Source organism: Protopterus annectens, chromosome 1.part1, assembly GCF_019279795.1.
Source record: "Protopterus annectens isolate FY-2018-M chromosome 1.part1, PAN1.0, whole genome shotgun sequence".
NCBI classification, from domain to species: Eukaryota; Metazoa; Chordata; order Ceratodontiformes; family Protopteridae; genus Protopterus; species Protopterus annectens.
Genome location: NC_056726.1, coordinates 553,483,128 through 553,502,186, shown reverse-complemented (window position 1 = coordinate 553,502,186; position 19,059 = coordinate 553,483,128). Strand labels below are relative to the sequence as shown.

At 42.1% G+C, this 19,059-nt stretch overlaps 1 protein-coding gene across 2 annotated transcripts in view; it reads right to left on the bottom strand.

Annotated features, from left to right (window-relative positions):
* RUSC2 (RUN and SH3 domain containing 2) overlaps positions 1-19,059 on the bottom strand; it is a 1,272,067-nt gene that overhangs the window by 557,930 nt on the left and 695,078 nt on the right. For both annotated transcript variants that reach the window (XM_044076729.1, XM_044076738.1), the window contains one exon: positions 3,868-3,944. In XM_044076729.1, the coding sequence (XP_043932664.1) occupies positions 3,868-3,944 (77 nt within the window). The remainder of the gene's footprint in view (positions 1-3,867; positions 3,945-19,059) is intronic.

Here is a 19,059-nt window from a genome sequence, read left to right as displayed (position 1 = left end):
ATGGGCACATATCCTGTGGAGAGGCTGAGACTGAACAGGGTATTAAGATGCGCGGTTAATTCCTTTTGGAGCTTGCGTATGACACAGCCTGGGACACCATATGGTCCCATGGAGGCAGTGCTTTTAGCTTTAGATAGAGCCTTGTTAACCGACGTATCAGTAATAATTGGACTTACACAATCCCCTGGAATGGTAATAGGCGCTGTAGGTGGTGAGAGGGGAGGGAGAAATTTGCACTGAACCTGTCAGCCAAAATGTTGGCAATGTCAGAAGGGTCAGTGTATTTTGTTCCATTTTGTACTAGCTCAGAACAGACCTGAGCATTGCCATTTAGGTTTTTGACGTAGCCATGGAAATCCTTATGGTTATCCTTGGCATCTTTGGCAACTTTCTTTTCAAAATTAGCTCTAGTTGACTTGATGAGGGCCCTCAACTTCTTACTAATGCTGATCAGGGATGATTTTTCTACTTGAGATTTGGCCTTTTTTGTATAAGTCTCCTCCTTTTATAGTAAAGTTTGCTTATGGCCGGGGTCCACCAGACTGGTTTCTTCTTGCTTGAGGAAGGAGTGTTGGTTTTATTTGGGATAGCACAGTCCATGCAATCCTGAAGATGCATATAGAGCGCCTTGGTGTAGGATTCCGCATCCTGGATATCATTATCCTTCTGCAAGGGAATAGTGAAGCTTTCCACTTCAGATGCAAGTAGTTTGAAGTTTGCTTTGGAAAGGTTTTTGACTATGGTTTCTTTGACTGGGGGAGGTGGAGGGGTGAGGACGTCCAGGGTTATCAGTTTGTGGTTGAATCTGACCAAGAAGGGAGTGATAATGGGTGTGGTACAATGGGCGCCCATATTTGTGATGATTAAATCCAATATGTTGTCCCCTCTAGTGGGGGAACATACTAGTTGTTCAAGGGCATTTGAATTTATAAATTCTATGAATTGCTGAGCATAGGAGTTGGAACACTGGTAGTTCACCCAGTCTATACCAGGATAGTTGAAATCACCCAAGATTATGGTGCTGGGTAGGACCTTTATATTTTCCAATGTCTCAAGGAATGCAGAGAGAGCATCTTGGGACATGGTGGGCGATCTATAACCAGCTACGACTTAAAATGTGGTTTTGCCTGCTGATAGTTGGGCATGGATGATCTCTGGGGCATCATGCTGCGCTACTAACCTGGAGATATGGGTATCCTTGATGAATATGGATACACCTCCACCCTTTGTACTGCGATCCGGTAACTGAGGCCGGAAGGTACGATATGAATTGTAACCTGGCAGTGCTGGGGTGCTCTCTTGAGGCTTGAACCAGGTTTCCATCACTGCACAAACATTGATTTTCTCCATGCTGAGGAGAGCCTCGAGTGTGTGCATTTTGAGGTTGAATCTTCTGGCGTTGAGTAGCATTACCCTTAGTTTTTGGTTACTTGTGCTGGTTACGGTGGTTGGTTTGTCCTTTGAGCCTTGCCTAAAAAAGGCACTATGGGGACGGCAAGAGCCTTGGCCAGTATTCGAAAACCTAGGGGTGACAGGTGCAACCCACATCTGGCAAAACAGCGAGGCTTGTCTATCATGTCATCCCAGGCAGACAGACACTGGATCCCCTTAGAATGACACCAGAAGCTTAGCCAATTGTTGAAATTGATCATTTCGTCTTTGTATTGTGGTATCATTCTAGGTGAAGGTAGTATGCTACACAAGGTCAGGGTCATACCAGCTTGGGCTACATGATCAGAGAGCTCCTCAATGTTTCTTTTCATGTAGTCCAGGGAGGTACGTCTTAGATCATTCACACCAACATGTACAATGACAGCGTCATACTTGTACTTGTTCTGGAGTGACCCAAGTGCCTGTGTTATGTGGCGGATCCGAGCACCTGACAGGCAGCTGACAGTAACCTTCTCCTTGTTCAGCCTGGTGAAATAAAGATGAAAATGAATTTAGGAATAAATTATTTTATAGAAGAATAAATTGTTTTATGGAAATTTAGAGTAAGTAATATTGAAAAATTTAGAAAAAAATTATATGAAAAGATTATGCAATCTTTTTATTACATAAATCCTTGGAAGGAGGTGGTAGAAGCAACTTAAAGAAAAAAAACAGTATGGAAAGCTTACATGTGTGTCAGGATTTTATATGGGTATTATATGAGTATTTATTGATAAGAATCTGATAAAAGGGAATATACTTTTTCTAAAAGGAAATATAGATTATGTTTATATTGTAAACAATTGGAAACTTCTGAGCATGTTATTTAAGGTTATGAAAGAGCTGACAAAGTGTGGGAAGTTGGTACATGAAATCTGCAAATGGAATAATTAAATATGTTGGGAATTCTACATGGTTGAGATAAAAAAGGAAGAAAAGTAGGATGTAAATATGCTGTGAGACAGAAGAAAGATAAAAAGATGGTTGCGAGTACAAAGGTGTGGGGGGTGCAAGTAAAAACTGAATGAAGTGTTTTGTAAATATATAAATAAGTGAATTTGTAAGATATGCAAATATGTTGTGTATATTTTACGAAAATAAAGAACCCTACTGTTTTCAATAAGTGCAGTGCAATCTTTTACATCCACCTGAGCTACCACCAGTTCAGGCAGATGGGCCTTGGTTTAATGTCTCTTCTGAAGATCCAACAGCACCATGGGACTGGGTATTATACAGAAATCCGTTTCATCACTTCAGGAATGCAAACATGGATTTACTCTACTACTTTTCCTCTTAAAACACAATTGCAATCTGCAAAGGTTTGCATCTATCCAAACAAAGGTAATGATGTAAATCTTGCTTTTTCAATGTGCTTTTCTAAATTACACTGAAAAACTCCCCTACAAAGATCTTATAACCACTGGAACTGAATTTGGATGCAGTTACAGATGGTCTCACTTGAGATCTCCAGCATTACCAGGTACATCCTCTTTTGAAAGCTCTGATCTGATATGGTTACAGGGTATAATAATGTAGGTACTGACAAATGCGTTGCTAATTTCATTTCTTTTGACAGCACCAAGGCTGATTGAGGAGACTCTTGATACTTTCCAAAACAATTTTATATTCCTGGTTTGGGGAATTACATGAAACACAATATTCTCCTCAAAATCTGAACAGGAAGAGGAGGATGTTTTTACAGGTCTCTGGCAGCTGTTTTTTCCCTGATTCTCCCTTACCAATTTTCATTATTTTATCCTTTCTCTTCAGTTTTTAACAAACTCCCTAACATTCACTTTAGTAATTAGAAGAGTAAGTTTAACAGTGTAACTTATAGTAAAAACAAGACAAATACCTACCATAACCAAAAGCAAACAGTTTACCTATATTCTGACAGAAGCTCAATGAAGAGAAATCAATGAACACATTATCAGCATGAAGCACTGAGCACAAGAAGCCTCTCCAGTGATAAAACATAAACTGAAGTACAGAAAGCATAACAAACTGAGGAATGTTCTTAGCAATGCTGTCTTTATAAGAGTACTTTGCATACCCACTATGGTTCCATGGAATGCTACTGTGAGAACAGTTTTCATCTTCATATATACTTATGCATTGCTGATGGTCATTTCTAGCTAGGAAGGAGATAGCTAAGGTAGGAGGTAAAACTCAAGAACTTATGATTTCCTATTACATTTACCCTCCCAAGCAAGATTTTATTTAACAATTAACACACATTCAGCCACAACAGTTTCATGTTGTTGCTTTAACGCTCCCTTAATGTAAGGAATCATCATTATAATCACTAGGAGGCACCCACAATGAACAGCTGTGTGAAGATAAAGCTATTTCAAATAGACTGCTACAATGTGACAGACAAAGGAGAGGGTCAAAAGATTAACAGTACAGACTACTGCTTAGAATCTCATACTGCACCTTTACTCCAGGATCCCGACTGGTCCCAAAATGAGCAACAATCAGGTCCACTGCTGTGTTTATAGCCTTCACCAGATCTAGAAATGATAAACATAAAATACTAAAGTGTCTACTTTTAAGGCTCATGTTAATCATTTTTAACAAGGAAAGCTAACAGTTAAGTGTCTACTTTTAAATCATATAATAATGAGATTTTAACAATGAAAGGTCACATCTAATGAATCGGTAGATCACTACATAATACACAACTCACAGAAGTTGTGAACTAGTCAGTTATATCCACAGAGTCAGTATGCAGGTATACCACAAACCCCATATGCATGTTGTCTTTCATGTACATGAACAGCTGCACGTTTACAAAGTAATGTTTGGCTTTATAAATACACAATCCTGGGAAATATCTCTCAGCTCAGTACTAACTGGTAAGAGGACTCACTGCTCATGTTGTGGGTTTGTTAACATTTTGACATGCCTCATTTATTTTAGTAACCTTTTCCCTATTAACTTGAAATCTGATGTTCTAATTTATAAAGATAGAGTTAACTTTCCAGAGACCCAGAAAAGTAAAACAATGTGATGCTGGCGATGACAGTTAGTGGATAGGAAAGCAACACAAGCATGTAAGCCACAGAGTAAGTCCAAATACTATGACGTTACTAGGTAAAGAAAGTAACACTGTGTACCTTTCCACAACAGCTATAAATACAGATACATACATAAAATAACGGGAAATAAAAGAATCTGGTATACAGAGACAAATATCGGGCTCATGAGATAGAAGAAACAGAGGCAAGAGCTACATGAGCTTATGGGAGAGATCGGTCCTGGACACAATACATGGAGATGAAGAAGGAATTCCAAAGGTAGACATAGGAGGTCATCTCTGAAGGTGCACAAAAAATAACTCTTTAAAGTCAAGCCATACAAAAGTCAGACTAGGGATATTGACAGTGCCTCAGAAATCCAACACTGTAAAAGCTGTAAGGAAGGCAGAAGAATTCTTCCAGCCACCTCAGAGGCAACACTCAATCACATAAAGCAAATCACCAAAACTATGCAAAAACAAAAGCATAATTCTTGATAGACGTGGCAGTGAAAGCTATGGGGGAGAGTATAACACTAAGGAAATATCAGGAAACTTAATGAGAAAAGCTGCAGACTTCTTCAGCTTAAGCAAAGAAAAAGTATAGAATACTATCCTCACATACAATATGAATGAATCAAAGCAATGTTAGGTAATAAACTGGATATCAATGATATCAGAGTGACAGTCAAACAGACAATTCAGCTCAGGTTTTTACAATAGAGATGACCAGAAAGATAACCAAATAAATAAGCATGAAAGAATCTAGGTGACTGTGGGATGGATGGGAGCCATGACCTCAGAGATGAAAGCACCCTGAAAGAGCATTTAATATTAAAGGTGGTTATCATAATGCACTTCAAAGTCAGCTGAGTGGATTACACAGGCCATGCCTGAGACATCTGTGGTCTGAGTTTGGTTCTCAAGTAGTTGTCTGAAGGAAGTATCCATATTACACTGCACCTGGTGACTGTACCATGTAATTTCTTGCCTTATGCAAGGGAGCATATGTATGGTCTCCTCCACCGATTGAGTACACTTGCACCACTGTACTGGGGTGGGGGTGGGGCATAAGGATTTTGGATTCGATGTACTCCAGGAATGTAAGGAACTCCTGTGACAACATCAGACTGCTCTAGGCTATTTTGAAGGAACTGGGACTGACAAAGGCAGTCTGTCTGGTAAACTGCCTACAGTAAGAAAAACATCCCCTAAAGGAGGATTGAGATTTGCTTTAAGCATCTGTGGTTGTATTAAATCATAACCTATTTTTTGCATCCCAGATGCTGTAGTCTGTTCCCACTGGCAAATATCTCACATATTAGATAACATTTTTGAAAAAGAGATTTGTTTTATCAGAATGTCTGCAGGAATGCTTTCTTCAGAATCTGAAAGTTCTGATTGAGTAGAATCCTCAGAAGCACACTTCTCACCTGAATGGCTTCAGCTTCTGACTGAACCTTGTCAGGTTGAGAAGGAGTTATTTTTCTCTTCCTCCCTGAGGACTGACTAGCTACTGAAAGGGCAGCCATCAGTTTCTTAACAAACCTCAGTAAATCAGCTATATCAACATAATATGGACAAGGTGACATTGTCTCTCACCAAGTACTGTGCCTGCAGTCTGACAGGGCCCTTAGGCATATGTTTCCCAGCTTCCACATTCCCCTCTTATCTGAGTGAAAGTCCTTCACCAGCCCCTTCCCCAGTCAGCAACAAAAGCAGTTCTCCATGGTCTGCACTGAGCTTCCCTACAATCACAGAAAACATGGCTATGCCCCAGTGTTTGGTGGCTGCTAATGCTACACCAAGAGGACCAGGGAAAGAATATGGGTGGTCTAAGGAACACATCAGCCACTGCAGAGTCATCTGCCAGTGGCCTACATAACAAAGGAGCCAGGAACATCCTAAAATATTTCTTAACAAGTCTTTCCTTTTTTGTGTGCTGGGGAAGGTAGTAAGGAGGAGACTGTTGCACTACAGATAAGCCGAGGAGGAAGAACAGAGAGAGGGTAGTGTAACTGTGAAGCATTAGTGAGTATGGAAGAGAAGAAACTGGTAATTTTTAGGTTAAATATTACACTGAATGTACCCCAGATGCACAATATAATTTCCAAAACACTCTAAACTACCAAACAATTACAGTTTTTAGTCAGAAGTAAAACATCTTCTGCACAAGTTCACAAAACCACTAGACACAAAAATAATCCATAAAATAAATATGTTTGTCCCTTTCTCTTTGCTTTCTAAGCACAAACACATGGAATTTCTGTCAAAACACAGAAATATTCCTCATAAATTTCAGTTTAAAAAGGAAGACTTTTCCCAATGGGACTTGACTACCCAGCTTGTAAATCACAGCCGACCGAATGGTGGACCACAAAGAAGCCATATGCTCCTGGAAGAGATGGCGCACATAGAAGGTGCTTAAAGTTTACAAAGCTACCCAAGGCAGGTAGGGTATACCAACATACCTTAGGCTACTTCACTGGTGATCATTCTGAACACCAAATGCTGTGTTTCTTTTTGGTTACCACTAAACCAGAATTCAGACAACTACATGTAAACATTACTATAGATACATAGATGATTTAATATTCATCTGCCAAGGAGGGAAGAATGATATCGTAAATTTTGTTTAAGATTTACAAGATCATGTATATAATTTATTTTTGATGAGTTGCATTATGAGAGTGAAGTTGTGTTTTGGGATTTGTGTTTTAAGAGACTTTGACAATGGTATGATCCATACATCTGTACATAGAAAGTTTTTGAATGGAAGCCAATATTTATATGAAGTAGTTGTCAACCACCCCCATTTAATTTCTTCCCTACCATATGGTGAATTTTTAAGATTATATAGAATTTGTAATAATGAGAAAGATTTTATGGATGAAGCTTACAGAACAGTTAATATGTTCATAAATAGGGGGTATAATCAGGATTTAGTTAATGAAGCTTTATATAAATTTTTAGGACTTAATGATAAATGGAATATAGTAGGTAGTAATTATACTTACAGAAACACAGGAAGAAATTGGAGAAAAGAGACAATGTATTTGTCACAACTTCTAACATTTTAAGTGAACATTTTTGTGATATGTTGAAATATTGTTGGGAGTTTTTATAAAGGATAGGGAATTATGTAAAATTTTGTGGGATGTTCCTTTTATTTCATATAGGCGTGGGCGAAATTTAAAAGACATACTTATCAGTGGCAATTCTGTATCTCCTGATGTTAGTATTGTTACATCAGTCTATATTAGGTACTTTTCCTTGTAGTACCATTGGTGTTTGTCCATTTACAGCACATTGTTTTGGTAGTATTAATAATGTTAAATTTTACAACAAAGCAAAACTTTGAGGAAGCAAACATGGCTGAAACTGCAGGCTTGCGAACTTTAATAAACGTTCGTACTCCGCAGTTTTAGCCGTGTTTGCTTCCTCAAAGTTTTGCTATGTTCTTGGATGGTTTGTTACTAAGAGGAGCTTAATTCTCTATGTTTCTACATTTGGTTAATATTAAGTTTTACCCCACAGGAATTTTTTCTTGTTGTACAGAAGGCGTTATCTATGCCCCAAGATGCCCCGCAACTTATTTTACATTGGGGAAACTAAGAGGATGTTTAGAGTAAGGTTGCAGGAGCACATTAGATATAGTAAGAAACAAAATTAAGAAAAGTCCAATAGCAACTCATTTTAAAGAACGTCATGCTAGTCATTTCTTTATTATTGCAGGGTATATTTCTTGAAAAAATTTCATATTAAAATGGGGGAACATTCCTTTTTAAAAATAAACTTTTATATAAAGAGTCTGTTTTTATATTGAAGTATAATACTTTAACGTCTTTGGGACTGAACTATGAAATTAACTGGAGGTATTTGATATGATTGTTTTATTGGATGATTAGTTCATTTTTTATGTGTTTTCTTATATATAGGCTTTATTTTTATTGCTGAATGTTACTTCTTGAAGGCTGGTTGGCCAAGGTGCTAGAGACACTAATAAAGGGTTTGGTGGACAGTAGCTTGTTGTTTATTTTATTTTGTGGTCTGTAGTATGCCAGATAGTTAAGTGCCCTCATTGAAAAATTAAACGATGCATAGACTTACTTCCCAAACCTGTCCAGAATGGGGAATTCTCTATGTGGTAGGTGGACAGAGGAGCTCTCCTCAGCAAGCTCCTTTTTGGTGGCTGCCACCACTACCATGGAATCAACTGCTTGATCCTTACTCCAATGTGAATAGTCTTTTGGAGCCACTAAAAATTTGTCTGGCTTCTTGGGGACAGGCTCAACTGTGTTAGGTTCCTTCCACACCCAAAACAGGTAAGGTCCACCATCTCATCTGCGGAAAGTACTACCCAAGAAGTAGATGGGTCAGAGTCAAAAGCCTTGATGAAAACAATTTCCTCAGAAGAAAGTGTTTGGAAGACCAACCCTCTGTCTGTCTAAGAAATTCAAGAATCTCTCTGAACAAGACATCCTCAAGGGAGGATTTTCAGGGATCTTTCTCCCTCTTCAAAATCAATACCTGTGGTGGAGGATTCCTCAAGGGAATCTAAGTGCCTTCCTTTAGACTTAGGTATTTTGAGAACTTCTTCTATGGGTTAGTCAGAACAGAACTCAAACATGTACTGTCAAATGAGGGAGAACAGGATCAAGGCTCTTGAAAACTGGCTATCCCAATGGGACAAGAAGATCAGGCTGAAGACCCTGGGAATTCCTATGGGGAAGGGTTAGGTCCACCTGAGAAAGAGAAGATCTATCTCTCATTTGAAAGAGTACTCTCTTGAATGCTTTGAACGCTGAAGCCTCAACAGCTCTGGGGAGCTTGTCCTTTGGGTCCAAAACCCTAGGAGGAAGCTCAATCCTGGAGGCAGTCTGGTTAGCATCTGAGGCAGTCGCAGGAACTGAAATGTCAAGCACTTAGGCAACTAAAGGAAAGAAAGGATCAGAGGATCTTGGATCAGATCCAAACCTGTCAGAGTCGACACAGACGTTACAACTCTGGGAGTCAGACGGCTCTAACTTTGACAAAGAACGGACTGGGGTTGAGGAAACAGTCTTGGTTCCAACACAGATCTACCCTAGGCTAGAATTGGGTCAAGGAACTCTAATCTAAGGGGTCAGATAGTTGAAGGAGACATAATCCGGTGTAGAGAGAAGTTTGTCTACCAGATCAAGCAGTGGCTGAAGCCAAGAGTACTCCCAATTGGATCTGGGTCTGTAGTAAATGCCTTACCATTCTGTCCACATTATCTTCATTGTGACTTCTGGGCAATCTAACTGACGTGAGAGATGAAGTCAAAGAAGGAGGTCTGGAGAAGTAAATAAGTCTTTCTTGTAGGATGGGAGATCCAAGTCTTGAAGACACAGGCTCCAGAGAGAACCGAGGATTCACAGGGCCCATAATGATAGGATGTGAAGGAGGCGTTGGATGTGAAGATTTAGCCACTATGGCAGCCAGAGTCAATCAGGTGGTGAGATCTGAAGATTGATCTATCCTTAGTCTAGATGAAAAAGAGGCACAGGAAGGAGATGAAGCCTGTCTTTCCAGTTGCCGAAGCACTCATCATACCGGGTGACGGTTGGATGAGACCCTTTAAAATAAGCTTGCTTCATTTCTCCACAAGTAGTCCCTGGCCAAAAGCCTCACAAACTGAATAAGCTGTGTCCAGATGTGAGGGGCCAAGACAATACAGACTCTTTTTGAGTGCATTGGAGTTGGGTAACTTGTGTGTGCATAAGACACATTTAATCCCTAATCCCAGGAGGTTTATCAGACATCCTAACCAACACTGCACTATAACAAAAAACAGTATACTATGAATTATATAAGTTCACTCTACCAAAATTAATCTACTAGGCTCATAAGGTGTTTACTAGGTTAATGACCATAAGAGCCTTTTTAAGTCTAGCCAAGCATCCCAAATCTCTGACAAACCCTGATATCCTTGATAAGTGTAACCAGAGGCTTGGGAGATGAAACATTTACAAGCAGGGGCCTGAGAGATGAACCATTTACAGGCTGCATGTGTCCCTTAGAGACACAGGTTACCAAACCAGGGATGAATTTCCTCTTTCTCATCCAATTGTCCAAGTTACAGTTGAATTGTGTTAGGGTGGAACTCTACTTCACATGGATGCAGAACCTGTTCTGGAGAGGTTGTAGTCTCTTTGATACATACCTGTCTCCCCAGCAAGTCCTATTTATGTCACAGACAAAGTTTAAGTCTTTAGAACCGTTAAGTCTGATGCTCATCCTCAGAACTTAAATATGTCTTACAAATATCAGCCACAATGAAAGGTTTAAATATCTTTAATAATAAATAATAAAAGCACAAGAAAATACTAGGTATATAATTACAGTTACATCAGAGTTCAAAATTACAGCATATATTTAAAACAACATTGCAGTACAGTCTCAAATAAAGAAAACATCAAAGCTAGACTTCACTATATTCCTGACTGTATCTAAGAAAAATTACTGTAGCCTAGTTAGCTTACTTACAGAGTAACAAGGTAGATGTGGTGAGTGGATGTTCTTGTCAGGTCAAAGAAAAGATGCTCAGTTCCCCCCTCAGAGAGTTCCCAAATCAATATCCCGAACATTACTGCTGGGATAGCTTGCAGAATGATATCACTTTTTGTCATCTGACTCTATCCCAGGTGACCCCACCCCCTCCACTGATGCAACCGGCAGCATTCCGCATCCACCTGTGAAAACACACCAGATCTCTTGGCAAATGGTGGAAGTCATAAAATAAATTTATACTCCTCCACATTTAAAGACAATACAAAAAACTTCCAGTCCTAGACACTAAGTCTCTTGCTGCACTGAAACTGAAAGATTACATCTCTTTTTATGGCCCAGCCATAAAGCAATTCAATCTCAACTATTTCCCTGAAGTCAGCTTCCTGTGTTGTAGCCTCTACTGTTAAAATACATACATCCAAACGGTCACAATAGTGCATATACCTTTCTTCTCAGTACTTTACAAAATATCTCTTCAGCACACGTCTGTACAATATGACACACAGTTCTAATACATCCGCAACACAAACATCCTACATGAAGCATGTTGACACAAATGACACACAACCACCCACAAAGTTCCACACAACTGTGCTGGCAGTATCTCCCTTTTGTTACACTTCTATATAAGTCATGTTAACATTCACAAATGAAATACAATCATTTACAAAATTCCAGCTAGCTGGGCTGGCGGTATCTCCCTTTGTGACATTTCTCCCCCTCCCCAAAGACTCAAGATAGTTTTTCAAGTGACCCTTATGAAACACTGCTTGAGAGGGTTGAGCCTATCTGGGAATACCTTACCCCATTCCCTGTCTTGAGATTCCAGCTGCCTTGACATTGCTGACCCCAATACAGTGTTGCACTGTCATATCATACACCTGCAACCCTAGGCTCCATTATAGTAATTTGAGACTTTGCTAGCTGGCTACCTGTAGGCATAGATCCCCCTCAGACTCCTCCTGTCTCTTACTGCAAATATTTAGCACCAGGGCCTCCCTATCATGGTAAGGTTTCATCATGTTAACATGGTACAGCTTGTGCCCCTGCCTCCTACCTAGCAGTTCTACCATGTAGTTAACAACACTGACCTTCCTTACCACTTTGAAGGGTCCCTCCTAAGCTGCTTGCAGCTTGTTGTGTCTGACAGGAATGAGAACCATTACCTGCTTCCCTAAGGCATACTCTCTAGCTCGAGCATTCCTGTCACACCAGACCTTTTTCTGCTGTTAGGCTTCTGCCAGGTTCTCCTGGGCCAATTCCATGAGTTCCCTGAGCCTTGTCCTGAGGTTTAGGACATATGCCACAACAGACTACTTGTGGGATTTACACTCACCCTCCCACTCATCCCGAATCAAAAATAAAGGTCCTCTCACCCTATGCACATACAGCAACTCAAAGGGTGAAAAAAAAGAAGTTATGTACTCATCATAACGTTCCATGTGAGTTGTTCAATCTCTCCTTCATTCATCACTGATGGGTTCGGAGCCGATCCTCAGCTCCGACACAGCCGACTAGCAAGCTCAAAGTTCTCCAGTAGCTCGAGACCCCATCCCTTATCCCATAATGCACTGCTGGAATTACCTCAGATCTTGTTTGCTGCGTACCATATAATAGTAATAATTATTCTGCCTAGCAATGAATACACATTGAAAAACCAGGATGAAGACAGCCTCCAGGTCAACTGCCAGCCAGGAGGGGGAAGGAGGGAGAGACGTGACAATGAAGGCGAGATGGAACAAGTCACATGGAACGTTATGGTGAATAAATAACTTCTTTAAGTGAAGTTGTTCAATCTCGCCGTTCATTCATCACTGATGGGTAGCGTCCCTAGCACCCTGATCTTGGGTGGCTCACGGAAGTACACTCTTCAGAAACGTAGAACAAAATGAAGCTCTGTCCCTGGAGGCCTTATCCACTTTGTAATGAGTTATAAAAGTGTTTAGACCATATGGCTGCTGCACAGATGTTATCCAAAGGCAATTTGACTTGAAAGGCTGACGAGGTAGAAATTGCTCTGGTTGAATGAGCCTTTACCTTACTAGACAAGGGCATATTATGATAAGCATATGTATAGGTGATACAATCCGACAGCCACTTAGACAGGGTTGTTTTAGCAACTGGTTTACCTTTCCTGGTCTCAGAAAAAGACACAAAGAGCTGATCTGATTTCCTAATGTCTTTTGTTCTGTCCAAATAAAATCTAAGTTGTCTATGAACATTGGGTTTATGCAACATATATTCCAATTTGTTGGTATGATTAGGGAAGAAAAGAGGCAACTCAATGACTTGATTAATGTTAACCTCAAAACATACTTTGGGCAGAAAGGATGGATTTGTCCTGAGAGATACTCTGTCAGAATGGAAGACCATGTAAGGGGGCTTGATGGAAAGGGCTTGGAGCTCTGACACTCTACAGGCTGAAGTGATGACTACTAAGAAGATAGTTTTCCACTACAAACATTTTAGTTCACAAGATGATGCAGGCTCAAAAGGAGGAAGAATGATATGAGATAACATAAAATTCAAATTCCAGGGGGAATAAGATGTCGTCACTGGAGGCCTTATGTGAAAGGAGCCTTTTAGAAAAGTCTTAGACAATTGGTGAGCCATAATATTCAAACCATCAATTCCTAGACGGAAATTAGACATAGCAGCTAATTGTACTCGTATCATAGCTGCCGCTGCTCCTTTGTTGAAGATTTCTGTCAAGAATTGTAAGATAGAAGACAATGGCGCTTGATAATGGTCAATGTTCTGGGAAGAAGCCCACATGGAAAATCTCTTCCACTTACTACGATACAATTTTCTGGTGGAAGATTTATGGGAAGCCAACAAAATCTGACTAGTGTCATGGGAAAGATTATAGAGCCTGGCAATGTGGGGAATTGGAGCAGCCAAGCGGTTAGCGTCAGTGTCTGCAATGATGGGTGAAGATCCCCTGACGGATGTGTCAACAAGTCTAGAACTGGGTCCAGGATCCATAGATCTTCCAGAATATGATGGTAAAGAAACGGGAACCAAATCTGCCAAGGCCAGTGAGGGGCTAAAAAGATGATTGTCCGTCCCAGCGACTTTGCTCTCTGTAAGAATTTGGGTATCAGGGGAATTGGTAGAAATGCACTGAGGAGACCCGGGGAGCAGTCGTGGACAACAGCATCCCTCGGTGAGTGACCTGGCGTGGGAATCAGGGCAAAATAGCTTCTGCATTTGTTGTTGATGTGACTGGCGAACAGGTTGCAGGAAGGCTGGCCCCATTTGCGGAAGATCCTGTCCGCAATCTCTTGTTTCAAGGACCATTCGTGGGGCAATAAGATTGCTCTGCTCAGTCTGTCTGCTATGACGATGGATTTGCCCGGGATGTGCGTTGCCAACAGAAAGCGCTGGGATGACAGTGCCCACTGCCATACTCTGAGGGCTTCTCGGCAAAGGGGATAAGACTTGGTCCCGCCTTGTTTGTTCAGATACCAGACCACTGACATGTTGTCCGTCTGTATTGCAATAGTCCTTAGAGGAAGAGAGTCCTGAAAGTATTGCAATGCTCTCATCTCCAGGACAGTGATATGCAGATGTGATTCTTGATCTGTCCATGTGCCTTGGGCAGTCTTTCCCTGAAAAAGCCCCCCCCCCACACACACACCCTATCAGGGAAGCGTCCATAGTCACAGTAGCAACTGGAGGGGGGAACATGAAAGGACATCCTATTGTGACATGAAGAGACGTCAACCACAACTGAAGATCTTTCTTGCAGGAATTCATTATCAGGATCATGTGACTCATTGGAAGTTCTTGGTAAGACCATTGCGTGAATAGAAGCCATTGAAGGATTCTCATATGCATCCTTGCTATCGGGATTGCTAGAATAGCTGCCGCTATCAATCCTAGAACTTTCAATACCTCTACTACTGGTGCTCTGTTCTTTGATATCAGGGACATGATGTGTTGGCGAAGAATAGAGATTCTTTCTGGCGGAAGATGGAGAGTGGTGGATGACATGTCTAGTTCTGTCCCTATAAAAATGATATTCTGCGATGGCAACAAGGCAGACTTTTCGAAGTTGACTGTAATGCCTAGCTGATCGCAGAGTGTCAGAGTAGCCTCTCTCACTTGAAGAAGTTGATGCCTGGTGGTGGAGGTAAGGAGCCAATCGCCTAGATACGGAAACACCTGGAATCCTAGACACCTCAGGTGAGTCATGACTACTGCCATGCACTTGGTGAACACTCTGGGGGCTGTAGTGAGACCAAAGGGCAAAGCTCGGAATTGATAATGATTGGCTCCCAGCTGTAAATGCAGGTGATCTCTGGGTGGACCGGCCATCTTTATGTAGTAGTACGCATCCTTGAGATCAATCGAGCACATCCAATTGTCCTTCCCCAAGAACGGAAGTATGGACTGTAGCGTGACCATTCGGAACTTCTCTTCTCTTTTCTCATAAATTGGTTGAGTCTGCTGAGATCCAAAACGGGTCTCCAGTCCCCTGTTTTCTTTGGAACCAAAAAGAACCTTGAGTAAGTTCCGAATCCTGTCTGGTCTGCTGGGACTGGCTGGATGACTCTTTTTTCTAGCAATTGGCGTACCTCTATTGCTGCTTATCCCATGTGACTGGGTGGAACGTCCGGGATTTTTTTTGATGGGAAGAGGCTGGGTGGAGAACAATATGAAATACCCTCTGGAAATGATATTTTGTACCCAACTGTCATTTGTTACATTTAGCCAGGCTATGGGGTACAATGATAAGCTACCCCTGACTGCCTTCAGAGTAGGACAGCCGGGCCTCCCTTCAGGAGTGCTGGTAGGACTGACCAGAGAAGTGATCTCTCTCACCCTGGTGTTGCAGACTCCCTCTGCCGCGAGGGCAGTATCTTCCATTAAAACCTCCTCCTCTGCCTCTGGGACTCTCCATGTGTGTCTTGAAAGGCTCCTTGGGCTTTCCAGAACCACATCTTTCCTCCCCTCTGACCTTTGGGAAAGGGTCGAGTGGGGGTGGAAAAACAGACTCCGATGGCAGACAGAGTCTTTCCTTCTTGCTCACACCTGGTCAAAGTCTCCTTCACCTTTGGCTCAAAACAAAGATGAGCCGTCAAATGCGGTATTAGTAAAAGAAGACTTGAAGAGTTCCACGAAGGAACAGAGTCACATCCAGGCATGCCTACGAAGAGTGATTCCTGTACCTGCGGCTCTACTCAAACCATCAGCTGCATATGATACGAGACGCATGGATGTGTTGACTATCAAATTGAGGGTAGAGAGCTGAGTGGCAATCTTATCAGATACACTCAAAGCTACAGCACCCTGAACAGTATCTTCCAACTCCTTAAGGAGATCTCTCTGCAGTCTGGTAAAATGTGTCAAGTAGTTCAGTGATCTGAGTGAGAAAGTCGCTGAACTGAACATACATTTCCCATATCTATCCATAATCCTAGATTCTCTGTTAGGAGGATGGATAGATGAGGAAGTCTCAGACATTTCCTTTTTGGTGGCTGCCGCCACCACCATGGCATCAACAGGGACTCCCTTGGTCAAAAAGGACTTATCCACAGGGTCTGAAATAAACTTATTAGGCCTCCTAGGAACAGGTTCCATAGATTCTGGAGATTCCCACGCCCTACAAGAGACCAGATCCATGAGCTCACTGTAGGGCGGAGATACTCAAGAGGTGGAAGGTTGAGACCCAAATGCCTTCAGGAGAACAAACTCATCCTCAGTAGGGCTCTTGGACTGCCAATCACCTCTCTGCCTAAGAATTTCAAGAATCTCCGCAAAGGAGATGTCCTCAGAGGGGGGAGTCCAAATGCCTCCTCTTGCATAATCTCTTCCTGGGAACCTCTTCAGGGGGAACTTCTGGAGAGGTCTTGGAAGAGCAGGGAGTGCCCTGTGGGGCTACCTGAGGCTCTGGGTCTCTACGCTTGGGATGACCGGAGGAAACAGAAACAGACACAGGCACTTTTGGGGAAGAGGAGGCCAGATCTTGAGATGAGGAAGTCTTGGGAGACAAGGCTCGCCTCATAGCATCGAATGCACCTCGGCTCCGATGAGAAGGAGTCGATGGCTCTGAAGGAGCCACGATCTCCTCCCGCACCAAAGCCGTGGGCTCCGAGCCCGAGATAGGAGCCGAGCTCACCCAAGCCGAGGCCCCGAGAGGAAGAGTAGGCACCGACAAGTCAGTGTGGCTATCCTTCCCAGACCCGACCGGACAGTGTCGGCTCCTAGAGTCCCCGGTCAGCACTGAGAATGTCTGAGCAGATGGAGCCAACGACACTGGAGCAGGTGTCGGCTCCAAGGGATCCACAATCATCAGGTCGGCCTCCTCTGGCTCCAAAGGTTCGGTATGGCTCAGATGAGGAGCAGACAATTCAAAGGTAGTGGTCTTCGGCTCCGACGGTTCTGTCTGAGCCAACAGCAATTTAACTAGGCCTGGTGCCTTTAAGAGTTTCTGAACCAGCCGGTCCATCTCCAGATCATATAGGCTGACAGAGGACCTGGAAAAGTGGACAGACGGAGCCGACTGTAGCAATATGGATGGAGGTTTTTTGGCAACCGGTTCCAAAGCCATGCCCCGGTTCCGAAAAGAGCAGACTGTTGGCTCCGAAGGCAGTGGAACCTAAGTCACCACACTCTGACCTTTTTCCTTTTTTGGATCTAGAATCAGTGGAAGACTTAGAAGATTTAGATGATTTACTGGCTCCATCCTGGTCAGACAATGCCTCAGAAAAGGGGTGTTTGATGATACCCCTATCAATCAATTTCCTCTTCCTTTTTGCTAACACTCTTGTGGAAAAGGAGTGACATATACTTCAAGACTCTTGCAGATGAACCTCACCCAAGCAGTAAACACACTGCACATGGGCATCTGTGACTGACATTTTCTGTCTGCAGTCTGGACATTTTTTAAACTCAGACTTTGGATGTTTGTCTTTTTCTTCAGACATTACACAACTCAAGCACACTATTTAACTATGAGCTGTTTTCAACTTAATAACTCACACAAACACACACACAGCCCAAAAGGGGCACTGACAACTAAATAATTATAAACAGTAATAAGAGATTGAAAAACAATAGTCCCAAAAGGGAACACTGACTAATCACTAAAGAAGGGATCCTAAGGTCAAAGGGCTGAAGGCAAGAGAGATAATACTGAGGGAAGGGGTATAAACACAGAAAAACTACTATCTACTAGCTAGTATATCTACTATTAAGAATAGAACAAGGACATATAAAAATGAAAAAATGTAACTTTCTGAAAGTTGAAAAACTCCCAATAAAGTCTCGAGCCAAGCTGGAAACCAAGAGATCCGTGCCGCGGAAAACTAGATCTGAGGTAATTCCAGCAGTGCATTATGAGATAAGGAGTGGGGTCTCGAGCTACTGTAGAACTTTGAGCTTGCTAGTCGGCCATGTCTGTGCCGAGGATCAGCTCAAAACCCATCAGTGATGAATGAACGGCGAGACTGAACAACTTCACATCCTGTGGATTCCTGGGACACCTCTCTGTAAACAAACAACAGATGGGGCAAATATCTGTTCCACTCCTTCTTAAACTGGTCTGCAACTGCCCGTAGCATGTTCTTGAGTGTAGAGATTAACGTCTCCACAAGACCATTAGTCTGGGGATGGTAGGTGATGGTCTTTAGGTGCTTCACCCCACAGTGCTGCCACAGACAAGCCAGCAGGTCTGATATGAAATTAGCAAATCTGTCAGTCAGTATTTCTTTCGGAAACTTAGCCTGCTGAAACTCTCTAACAAAGCATTTGCCCCCTTTTCTGCCTGAATGGAGGATACGACCACCGCTTCATGGTATCTGGCAGCATAATCTACTACCACTAGGATATACTTCTTCCCTGTGGAACTTGGGGTACCCAGAGACACGAAAATATACCCTCTGAAATAGCTTCCAATTATAGGCAAAGGTATCAAAGGAGCTCTCACCTTGTCTCCTGCTTTACCTACCTTTTGGCACTGCTCACAGGTCCTGCAGGACCCTGTTACATCTCTGGAAATCCCAGGCCAATAAAAGTTCTGCATAATACATCTCTTTGTACGCTTTCTGCTCATATGACCTGCAAAGGGA